At 50.3% G+C, this 12,232-nt stretch overlaps 1 protein-coding gene across 1 annotated transcript in view; it reads right to left on the reverse strand.

Moving 5' to 3' along the window:
• The window catches only part of LGR6 (leucine rich repeat containing G protein-coupled receptor 6), a 148,600-nt gene that overhangs the window by 5,591 nt on the left and 130,777 nt on the right, over positions 1-12,232 (reverse strand). The window contains exons 12-16 of the mRNA XM_009948094.2: positions 10,581-10,646; positions 7,982-8,053; positions 6,282-6,353; positions 5,433-5,558; positions 3,155-3,315 (exon numbers count right to left, since the gene is read on the reverse strand). Of these exons, the coding sequence (XP_009946396.2) occupies positions 3,155-3,315; positions 5,433-5,558; positions 6,282-6,353; positions 7,982-8,053; positions 10,581-10,646 (497 nt within the window). The remainder of the gene's footprint in view (positions 1-3,154; positions 3,316-5,432; positions 5,559-6,281; positions 6,354-7,981; positions 8,054-10,580; positions 10,647-12,232) is intronic.

The following is a 12,232-nucleotide window of genomic DNA, read 5'->3' on the forward strand; positions in this document are numbered from 1 at the left end:
CATTGACTTTACAAGCTAATAGAGGTGCTAGACTGAGGAAAGCAGTGTCCTATTGTCAAGGATAGCCATACAAGTGCGTTCCCTTCTCGCTTTCTGTAGCTTTGTTCCATTATTGGAAACATATGCTTGTAAGTAAATACATCCGTTTTTATCCTCAAACCAGTGGTCCTGAAGCGGGTTGCTGGGACTGTGCTGGAAGTGCCCCATGGCAATGGTAGTACTTGCACTTTGCGTGTCCTCCCTCTGCAGCCGGTTTCGGGATGGTGACAGGAGCAAGCTGCGGGGGAGTGTTGGATGGATGTCCTGTGTGACAAGTCCTGGAGCCATCTTTGGGCTGCTGCCCAGCTGCACAGGACAGTCTTGGGGCAGGGGGTGTCTGCTAAATGCTGCCAATTGTCAGTTAAAGAGGCATATCCCGAGCACCAAAAATTTTGGAAATGGGACCTTCAATATCTGTTGTGACGAGGTGCCAGAGTGATGAGACATGTACTAACCAGTCTCCTTTGGGCCACAGGTGGCCGTTACTTGAATGTGAACACACTTGGGTGGTGTCCGGGGGGGTTCCCAGGCATCCGGGGCCCTGGGAGGATGGGAAAGAGCTGAGCTGCCCCCGGGGTCCGTGGCACCATGTGCCCTCTGTGGCTGGAGTCAGTCGGTTCCTTGGCTGCTGGGCTCAGCTGAGGGACGGGGACTGGATGCGGGAGCGGGACACCCTGTGGGAGGCAACATTGCCTGGCTGCTGAAGCAGGGCTGTGCCACCAGGGACCCATTTCTCACCCCTACATGGCTGCCTGGGACAAGTCGCCTTCACCACCCGGCTGTGAGGTTCTGGGGACTTGTTTGTGAAGGGCTCCTCAGTCCCTTGCTGGAAGCACTACACAAGGCCAAGAGGACATGGCTATCTGGAAGTGTGCCCCATCCCTCTCACAAGTTCTCCCACAGCATCCAAGCGCCCTGATGAGCCTGGCTGTACACTGCAGGGACAGAGCCCCGAGTTATTTACTCTTAACGAGACCACTTTATCTCTTGCATGGAAGGAATGTTTGGGAGCTTTTTTTCCTCTTTAATGAGCAAATGTTATAAAATTCGTATAACACAGCTAAATACCACTGATGGCCATCAGAAAGGAAGCACTGGGAACAGAAGCAAAGCAACAATTAATTAAGTAAAAACACAATATCACAAACCCCTCACCTTTAAGAGTAGACCACGCATTGCTGAATGATAAGGAGAGCTGTGTGCGAAAGCTGCACATAGTAAGGAAGGATGTTCTTGTGCATTTCACGTTTGCACCTCTGTGGTTTGATATTTCAAGACAAACCAGTTCTTTAACATCTGCAAATGTAAGCCTTTATGAGCTGCTAATAGTCTCATCTGGCACATCTTAGAATGGGTCAGCATTCCCCTCTGGTCCTAATATCTCATGAACACGCATATAATCCATGAGGCTGAGACTGGCTTGGAGGCCTGGGAGCCTGTGGCAGGTATTGGTCTGCTGACAAGGCCAGGAGAGAGTAGCCTTTGAGATATCAAATGCTTTGGTGCCCAGCAAGAGGAGGTCTGTTAAGTAGTACTATGGGCCCTGGCCGCAAACTCGGTCTTCTCACAGGTGCTGTGATTTGCTGGGCAAACACCCCAGTGATGTGCATAAGGACTGTTAAAGTATGGGCTGCATTAATGATGGAAAAACTGACCCGGCTGAGAAGAAATTCCTGCAGCAGTGACCGTAACATATGGCTCCGCTGTACTGTCCGCTCAGCGTAACCACCAAGCCTGCCATGCTTCCAGGAGCCGCATCATGCTGATAGGAATCATGCTTGCCAGCCTCTGGCTGGACTTTTCACACTGCTAAAGCTTGTTCTGAGTCTGTGGAGGATCGGGGCAGCGCAGATGGCGCCTGGCTCACTCACTGGCCGTGTCATAAAGCGTCAGGGTCATCCTGCCTCCCGTCGCTGCTGTAACACAGAGAATCCAACTGCTCTGGGTCAGAATCTGTCTCCAGATCTAGTCCTGCCTGCTTAGGATGCAGGAGGAGATTCTGCAGAGCCCCTGGTTTATGGCTGGGTGCACAGTGCTCCTGGGAGCAGGTGAGTCAAGTGCTCCCCAGGGAGTCAGCCCTCTCCCTGTCTCCTGCAGGCACAACAGCATCATGTGGTTTTGCCTACAGGATGTTTCAGACCAGTGCATGTGGCCTCTGTATTTACACAAACGTATAAACAAATGCAGCATTCAAACTATGTCCAGAAATGCTATTTCCACTCTCCTGCAGTTACAGAGGGAGCAAAAGGGCTCGTGCTTTTCTTAACTTTATCCTGAGATTCCCTTGGAAAGGGATCACACCAGCGTTCCCCCTGGAACTGCTGTTGTGCTGTGTCTGTGGGTGCAGAGGTGTGCTTTTCACACTCCGCTGCTGGCCTCGTGCAACAGATTTTTTGGAGATCTGTGCAGAAGTGCATTTTGGAGCACAGAATAAATTGAGTCTTGAACAGAAAGCACTGCTGATCTTTAACTGTGGAGCCACTTCTGCCCTGCATAGGCTAGCCCCTGTGCTGAGCTCATCATATTCCCCAAATGTCCTTTTGTTCATACCGAACTCCGACGTTTGCTGTAGCATCAGGGTACGTGCACAGAAATAGCACAGACACAGGTCTCTGCCTCCAGCCAGCTGCACATTCCAGTTCTTTGAATTCATTCTCTTGTTCAGATTAACCCTAGGATCCATACTCTATATGTTGTAGCAACCAAGACTGATGGCCTGCCAAAGTCCCCGTACTGCCCAGAAGTCTAATGACCAGACCCAGAAGCTGTCCCATGTAACCTCAGCCACCTTCCAGTGCCTCAGGTAGCCTCCCTCTGTAGTAAGCAAGGCCAAATTAGCAAAGGTGTCCACGCTGTTAAGGACTGCCAGAACTTTCTGTTAGATTTTGAAGGTTTGGATGCACCAGATCAGCTCGTTCTCCAATACAGTGACACTAATGGAAGGCCATCCACAGCAATTGGCGACGAGAGCTGGAGAAGGAGCAGTCTGTCTTCCCTGAGGCAGGTGTAACTCTGTGGCTGTCGGTGGGACCACTCCTGCAAACGCAGGATCGCATCCCAGCTTGCAGCATGGCCCTGCCCATGGATTGATCACCATCCAGCTCAGCTTACTTACAGTGGTTATCGGCACGACCTGGAAACAATTCCACGGTCCTCTTGTGGGGATCCTCCTCCTCAGGGCTCGTGTCTTCTGCCTCCCATTGGTTGGACATTTTGAAAAGGCCGCTGCAGCTTCCATAGGCACAGCACTGGTAGGCGTAAGGTACCTCGAGGACTCTGCAAAGGGGGAAAGCAGAACTTTTACATGCGTCACCTCCATGACCTGACTCTCCATTGCTTTGCACTTTTTGCTTAATTTCCACATGTGACAAAAGCCAGTCTATCAGGTGATGGTTACATTGGAGCAGGAGTTTGCTCTGGTGAAAGACTCTGTGTAGGACAGAGTGCGGACCCGAGTGACACCGCAGTGTCTCTGCACTGCCTCACTTTTGGCTCTTAAGGCACTGTCTGTCAACAAGATGTTGTCAAACACCAGGTTTGGAAACTGCGCTAAAATTCCTGAATAATTCCTAAAAACCATTCTGCACTTCTCCCCAGACGGAATTAACCTTTCTTTCCCTTGCCCTCTGGCAATACGCCATGTGCATGTGGAGTCTTCGTTTTTAACTCCAGGGCCATTTTTGATGGGTATCCTTTCTTTTATTCAAGGTGAGAAGCTTCCTGAGAGGGTGAGCAAGTGCAAGGTCCCCCTTTGGCACCTCCAAACTCCACGTTCCATAAGCATGGCTCACCCCGACACCTCAGGCAGGGAAACCTCGTGTCTCTCAAGTGCAGCAGGTTATTTTAATATGTCTGGTTTCTACTTGAAAGTAGAATTGTTAGCTGTTAATTATAGCATGTATTATAAGGTTAATCAAACAGCAGCTGAACATCTGGATGAAATACCAGGCTATTGGTCAGCAGCTGCATTTTCTTCAAAGACGGCAAACTCCTGCTTCTTTGCTGGAAGTCAGGAAGACTGCTGATGAAGGCAAGGAACCTCAGGTTTTACAGACAATTAAGGTCTTCTGACAAGATCAGTAAATATGGTGAAACTCTATATTTTAAAAATATGCTTTTGTTTTAAGTTCCCAAACATTTCTGGCTGAGGCCCGGGAGGCTATGGAAACTCTGTATACAAGCTTGCTTCCTGTTATAAGCTCCAAATTAAATCCTATTATTGAAAGGTGGTAGGGAGGTACAGATCCTCCCAGGATGGCTAAGAACTGTTTTCAGATGATTCCTCCAGACATAAACCCCAAGAATAAGACTACCTAATGGCAGTACCCCAAAATTTAGGAAATGTTAATGGGTCCATTGCCTGGTGGGTTGAATGAACCACTCCTGCAGACTTGGTCTCTCTGGTACAAATCCAAACCAGCTCCACAGATGTCAGTGTGTCAGTGGAATTAGTTTAGAGGAGGAATGCCCCTGGAAGTGCTGAACTTAACCCGCTCTGCACAAGAGACTGCTGTCTTGGGTGTGGAAAGCCTTGCAGAAGCTTCTGGGATCCTCTGCTGTTTGGAAACCAGTCATGCAGCAGATCTCGGCTATGATGAGTCAAAAAAGTCAGAAGAGAAAGCCCTGCAGGCACCACTGCTGAGGCCAACCAAAGTGAGAACTCCATGCTTTTCATCAGATCTGAGCTGTTAAGCCTAATGTTGGTCCAGTGGCCTGTGACCCCAGCGGTGGGTGTTTAAATTTGGGAAGCTCCAGCCTTGGAATCCCATACAGGATGAGTAGGGGGCATCAGCTCACGCATCCTTGGCTCCAAGGGAACTGCCTGGGAGACCCAAGGAAAAGATGGCTTCACCTCAGGGGAATTTGAGTCATCTGGACCATGGGCCCCTGACGGGGGAAGGCAGGTGCCGTGCTGGAGACCCACCACTAAGGGAGGGCAGGAGAGCCAGAGCCTGCAGTGCGGCACTGCTCTCTGAGCCTTTTGCAGCCGCATCTTGCTCAGTGTGACCCCTTCAGGCTCCTCATTAATCCATAGCAGACAAGACACGGCCACACAAACAGAGTTTACTGAAGAAAAGCTGGATGTCATTAGCTAGGACTGGCTTCTGGGAATGTTTTCCATTGAGAGGAGCCCGTAGCTGGGCCCGCTCCATGCTTTCCACTTTGTGTGTGTGTTTGGGGTGGGGGTGGCGGGCCTGGGAGTGCATCACCACTCTCCCATGGAAGACTTTAAAAGATGAGGGGCGTTAGCAGCAGATGAAGCTTCCTTAACCTATAGGCCTGAAAGGATGGAGGAAAGCATGAGATAAACAAGGAAAGCAGGAGGCTGATTGCTATAAGCAAATGCAGGCTGTGCTGAGCGCCAGGAGTGAAAGAGCCAACATCACCAGTACCTCATTTTGGGGAAGCTCTCCTTGGTGAAGGGCTCAGAGAGAGCTGGGTTGCCTTGGAGCTTCAGATGGGTCAGTCCACCCAAACCATCCAGAGGCAGCGTGACCAGCTGGTTATCAGTCAAGTCCCTGATGAAGGGAAAGCAGAGAGGGAGACTGCAGTCAGGGTTTTGCTGCTAGTGGTATCTCAGCCAAGCAGAAGCTTGGAGAGCCGTGCTGTCTGCCATGGTTGCTCCCTCAAAGGTGATGCTGAAATGGGGCTGGGTGCTTCATGGGGACCAGGATCCTCTGGAGATAAATGGAGTGATACTGCAGTCCCTGGGGAAAATGAGGGGCAGGGGATAATGCCCACGCTGAAAGCTCTGGGTGGTATCTGCCTCCCTCTGCACATACATACCTGCCCCACGTGCCTCTCCCCCCACCACTTCCCTCATGATAGGTCAAGTATGACTGCAGCTCCCAGCCCATAAAATACCCAAGAGACAGTGAGGGGGCTGAGGACTGGGGGCCCTTCCAGAGGCAGCAAAGATGGTCTTGCTGAAACAGTCTTGTCATGCTGAACTTTCATGAAGGCATCTAAGGCAGGTATCAAAGCATCAGAAAGTGGAGGTTTAAGTGTTCAGGGTGAGAGGTTCTTGAGGATGGCCCCTTCTGTACTTTCATCATCCCTTTAATTTTGATAGGAATCCTTGGGATTTGGTCTGCCCGTGTCAGTGCTGAGACATGCACCTCAGCACCGCAGCCTTCTGATATCTAAATGCCAGGCATCCTGGTAGCTTGGGGAGGCAGTCTGAGGTCCTCAGATACCTGCAATTCATGGCCCACTGTGAAAAAAAAATCACTGCAACTTACAGCTTGGTGAGCGAGTGCAGGGTCGCAAAAGCTTCAGGGTGGATAAACTGGATGTAGTTCCAGCTGAGGTCACTGCAAGGCAAGGACATGCCAGTGAGAGGGGTGCAGAGCAGGGCAGTGAAGCTGCTGACACCGGCCTGGTCAAGGGGTTTGATGTGGGCAAATGTGGGATCTGTAGCCCCTTGGCAGCAAGTTCTGTCTCATCACAGCTCCTTGGAGACAAATATGTTCAGGTCTATATATGGGTGGTTTCTACAGAGGCCACAAGAGTTTGCCTTATGGGAGCTCCTCCACTGAGACCAATGGGAAAGGTCCTTTTTTAGGATTAATTTCTGTAAATTTGGGGGTTTTATGCTAACATGCTAAACCTCAGAGCAATAGAGATGTTATGCCTTAGCGCCAGAGCATCCCTGATGTGGTCACAGTGCTGGATGCCCAGGCAAGGGCAGATAGGGTCAGGGGCTGTGTGGAGGGCGAACCAAGGTCATCTTAGAGTGTCTCGTGTCATGTACAGTTGGCTTGGATTCACTGAGGCTCCTCAATACACTCTGCTTCCATATGAGCTGGAGTGCTCAACTCCCTCTGTCACCAGCAAAGAGGAACCAGCATAGTGGGAAGCTTTTCTTCTCCTAAGGCTGACTACACAGGCAATCTCCCACATACATCTAGAGCTCTCCAGCTCTGAGGGGAGCCAGAAGGGCCTGCCCAGATGTGTGTATCACCCTGCAGAAGGCTGAAGCTGGGTGAGATGAATCCTTCCCACAAGGACCCAGAACATACCCAAAGGCAAAAGCTCGCACACTCAGCTGTACGTTTGTGTGACTGTAGTGTGGCAGCAGCATGCTCATATTTGCACGCTTGTCTGTAGTGCTGTACGTAGTATGTGAGTGTTTCTGTGCAGTTAGAAACACGATGTACGTGACCGTCATGGGCTCTCTAGGAATGTTGGGCTATTAAATGACACTCAAATTGCTGTACCATGGGAAAAAGCTTTTATGCTATTCAGTTCACTTCCTAACAGAACAGTAAATAAACACCATCAGCACTTGGAGGCCTCTTCCCACATGTCACAGGGAGAATCATGTCCTGCAGACCCTTACTAGCTTCTCGAAAGTGCCAAGCACTTAAGTGGGCTGTCTACTGCAAGGTCACTGTGCGTGCATGATACGTGCATGCTTGTGTGCGCTTAATACGTCTAACATATGCTTTTGAGTTGTGGGGAGACAGTCCCAAATCAAATGGGATGTTCTGGATGGATGTTCCAGGAGTGCACGGCCCAGGGCAACATGTGTAGGAGAAGGGGTGCTAGAGCTCATGCACACCGTGGTAAATCCCTGCCCTGAGTCCATGTCCGCACGGGCGTTGAGGAGGCAGGTGTCCATAACCTGTGCTGTGCAACAGACGCGTTGCAGCGTGTGGTTAGAGCATGCGGTGTGGCGTGCCCCCACGTGTGGGCAGCCAGGCTGGCAGGTCATGAGTTTATATACAGGGGGTGTCTGCACATAGTGGGGAAGCACAGAGGGAAGGTTGGTGCCCTGTTCTTTTGTCAGGGGAAGTGGAGGAGGGGCCATACAGCACAGCCTTCCAGCAGAGGCAGAGGGAGAGGGGTTGGGAGACTCCACATCAGCCTGGCTAGGAGCTCACGGTTCCCCTTCCCCCAGCAAAAAGCCCAGTCTTTCTCGCTGCCAGACAACACTTACATGGAGCGCAGGGCTATCAGCTGCACAAAGGTGTCTGCTCTGATTTCATGGATCCTGTTGTGCTGGAGACCACTGAAAAAGAGAAGCTGATTTGAGAAAATAGCTGAAGGCAGCATTCATACTTCATTGGGATCTTTGTCACATGGCAACATGACCAAGCTGTCACAGTGGAAGCTTCATTGGAGCTTGGGAGACCTACTCTTATTTCAAGGGGTAAACAGGATGAGCAACAAAACATCTCAAAGCCATTCTCTCCTATGGGCAGCTCCAGGGCTCAGACAGCCTCTCCTCTTGATGCCATCATGGCACAGTAAAGTGCCATTGATGTGCAGTGGTTAAAGGTGCTCCGTTATCTCCAAAGCCATGCTGGTTTCCTACTCGGCTCCACCCTAAGCCTGCAAACTGCTTTGCCCAGAGCAAAAGAGGAGAACTTGGAGCCAGGGTGTCAGCAAACAGCTCTATGTGACCCTTCAGGAAGGACTACATGGTGATGCCCTTTGCCTTGGTGATGATGACGGGGGTTTGGGGGCTGAAGGTATCTCAGCTTTTCATGAAGAAAAATCCTGGTGTCTTGCCGAACCCACCATCCTCATCCTGCACATGTGTTTTCGTAAAGTGCCTCAGCCCCTGCACATCTCCCTTCCAGTGGCCTCCTGCACTCCCTGGTGTAGGGGAGCGAGCAGGGTAAGAGCTCACATGGTGTTTGCTGACTGACCTATACACTCCCCTCCTCCCCCCAAGAGACATCTAGAGCTGATCCAAACATCCACTTGTGGGAAACATTCACAGTTTTTCAGTTTTCTTTTCTCTAGTGTGGAACAATGGCAAATATTTTTTAAAATCTCTGCAAAAATGCCCATCCTGAATTCCCAGACTGGCAGAAGTGGTCTCCCTATGTGTGACCTTCTGCAAGGGGAGACAGCCACTGCCTAGTGCTCTACCTACAACGACTTCCCCGGGTGTTTGTTGGGTAGCTAACTTGCTTTCAGACTCAGAAATTATCTTATCTCACACAAGGACCTGCATGCGGTGGCTGTAATATCTCAGCTGGTGTTTGGCCACATGTTCATGTTTCAGAGGGGGCCTGAGAGTCTCATATCTGCTCTACTGCAGGTTTCTCAATGCCCCATGTAGCCAAGAAGGCGTTCCTTGTACATCTAGTTAAGATTTCAAGTGAAGGCTGTGGGAAGCTCTGGGCATGAATTTGGGGGGTCTCAGGTAGGGGAGCACTGAGTGGGAAAGGTGGAGCTTGGGAAGAAGGGGTATTGGAGCAAGTTAGTGAAAAATGATTCAAGGATGTTTAGCTGCAAGGGACCACCTGTGTGTTGCAGGTAAAAACCTGCACATTGGCAGTTGCAGCAGAGGGACTGGCACACGTGAGTTGTTTGCATGCCAGGCTGTACCACCATGCACCACCAGACTTGTTTCCAATGTGTTTCCCAGCAGGAATGCTGGTGCTTGCTGGGGGTGGGGCTTACAGGATGATAACTTTGGGCTTAAGGGACCAAATATACTTTTTGTAAGAAAATGTCAATTTAAGATATAGTCTGTCTGATTTAATTAGTCTGAAAGCGGGATTTACTGTGCTTTTATATTAACGATAAGTCTGTATCTGGTGTATTATAAAATATTGTAAGAAGAAATTTAGGCACTATGTGTGAAACTACAGGTTTGGAATTCTGAAATTTTGTCCTTTTTTTGGATGTCTTTTCTATTTTTTCGAACATTTTCTTGGGGTACTTTAGGTAGAAATACATCCAGCTCTACCTTTGTCCTCAGAGCTCCTGAAGAGGCAGCAAGGTCTGTGTAACTGTTTTCGTGTGATCGCACATGGTGTCCTAATGTCCGGTTTTGCTAAGGCTGGATGAAATCGTTTGGCCATTGAGGCTGGGGTGCTTCAGAGAGCAGGGACAACCTCTCCAGTGTATTTTTGTGGGGATGCTGCTCCCACACATCTCTTCTTCCAGGTTTCAGAATTCTATAAAAAAAATGATGGGGTCTTTTTTTTTTTTTCTTTTTTCCTCTCAAAAAGGCCAAGAATTTCAGTTGGGTTTGAAATGTAGGGCCAGCTCTCCAGCCACTTTGAATTGAATGTGAATAACTGTGTCAGAGCAACAGAGGTGCCTCCCACAGCCTAGAGGAGACCCAGTTCAAGTGCTACATGAGGGAAGCATCACTCTTCTCTATGGAGGGGCTACCCTGACCAGTGTGGATAAGAGCTGCTTTTTGCCCATGGCATGGAACCCTTCTTTGAAGCAGAAGACATTTATGGTAGAGATAAACCCCATTCTTGATTACCTCATACTGAGACTTGAGTTAGTGAAGTAAAATTTAGTGTTGCCACACCCTACTTCTGTTTGCTGTGCCTGGGACTTCTGAAAAGACCCAAGTGAATTAAGCTCCTGTGCATGGGGGATGTATTTTTAATCTGTATTTGCACTGGGGCAAAGTGTGGAGCTCTGGTCCACTTGCAGTCCAAATATAATGCTCAGCTTTCCCAGTGCTTGCTGAAGGTTGACTTTGTGCTTGGGAGCTTCCTCCATCCCTGAATCATCCCCTTTCCCCAGAGCATCGCACAAGCAAGGGCATCTTTACTCACAGCTCCTCCAGCCGCTGACACCGGTGGAAACTGGGCAGATCTTCAATTTGGTTGTGTGACAGTTCTCTGCAGGGGAAGGACCAGCACAGAAATGTTAGAAGATCAAAAGTGAGTGCCCCCGAGCCCTCCCTTGGAAAGCAGGTATTGCTGGAAAAGGGAGTGACCTGACTTCCATTTTGCACAGCTGTGGTGAGCAGTAACCCCAGGCGAGGGGAATCTCCACTCTGCACACACCTGACACTTGCCCTGAGCGTTTTTGTGCAAGGCAAGAGTTGCTCGGTGGTTTACCTACTCATCCATCCCCAGCCCAGCTCCCTCCAGCACAAGCTGTGGACTGATGGAGCTGGGGTGGGCTTTTCCTCCCCAGCTCCCAGTCAGCCGTGAAATGCATCCATGCCAACTTCTGCCGTGCACAGCCTTGCTTTTCTGTGGGCAGAGCAGAGAGGTGTTTGTGCCAGAGCTCCCGTCCTGCTGTTGTGGATGGGGGAGCTCACAAAAGCTGCAGATGTGCAGAGCCCGGGGAGGTTTTGGCCAGCAGAGCAGCCAGCCAGCTGCCTTGCCTCCTTCCTGGCACAGCAAACCCAACTGCCCACTGCCTGCCCTCCATGCAGCCTTTCCTGGCTCTTCCCCAGGGTTAGAGAAGGGGTTGTGGCACAGGCAGGGATTTGGTACTGATCACTACAGACTAAAAATCTGTGGTCCCCATTCTTTCAAGTGCTGCCACTTGAGAGCAATTCCCAGCAAACTCCTATTCCCACTGCTTCAGGTGGCGTGTCAGCGTCCAGGGTAGAGTGACAGGGTAGTCAGAAGAAAACCTATCCTGGCACAGCTTAGTGTGAATTTATTAGAACTGAAATGGGCTGGATAAGGAGTAATGTTTAAAATCAGCTTTTTCACCCACCAGCAGATGCTGGATTTGTGGCTGTTCAAGGGAAATTTGCCCCCAGGTAAAGTTTTGTATGTGGCCTCTCTGCCGACTTTCCAAATTCAGTTTCCAACTTTCTGCCAATAAGTTGCTGCTAAAACATTTCAATTATTTATTTTTTTGCCAACCCCCTCTCCACCAGTTTTCCATGGTGGGGAGGAGGAGGGAGGAAAAAGCAAGCGTTTTGTGCTTGGCTCTGGAGATGATCACCCAGTATGGAGAAAGAGCTATAGCACCAGTCACTTTTCCCTGGTCCCTGCGTCAATCCACTGGGCTTGACAGGGTGGTGCCTTATCTAGACAGTGATGCAGGGAAAATGCAGCCCCAGGAGTTAATTCGGGTTCCTCCAGAGCGAGGGTAACCAGATACAGCCCAGTATGCACCAGCAGAGCAGCCTCAGTCACTGAAGCTATGTTGTGATCACATGAGGATGAAGGTACTGGTGGCATCATGGGACTTTAGCTCTGCTGAGGGAAGCTTCAGTTGTTTCTGCTTGACAGGAGAGACAAATCTGTGCCTTGAGCCACACAGGCTCTGGACAAAAGCAGCAGGACGATGTCGGGTTGATGCTGGGCTGCCCTGCCTGGGTGCGCCGGGCTCGGTGCCCATGCACAGGCCAGTGTCGCAGCATGGCCGCAAGGCTCACACCCCTGTGGTGGCTCTTGCAGCCCCTGTGCAAGATCTGAGCAGGAAATCTGCAGCATGATGTGAGCAGCAGAAGGCCAGA

This window comes from Leptosomus discolor, chromosome 21, assembly GCF_034619465.1.
Source record: "Leptosomus discolor isolate bLepDis1 chromosome 21, bLepDis1.hap2, whole genome shotgun sequence".
Classification (NCBI taxonomy): Eukaryota; Metazoa; Chordata; class Aves; order Leptosomiformes; family Leptosomidae; genus Leptosomus; species Leptosomus discolor.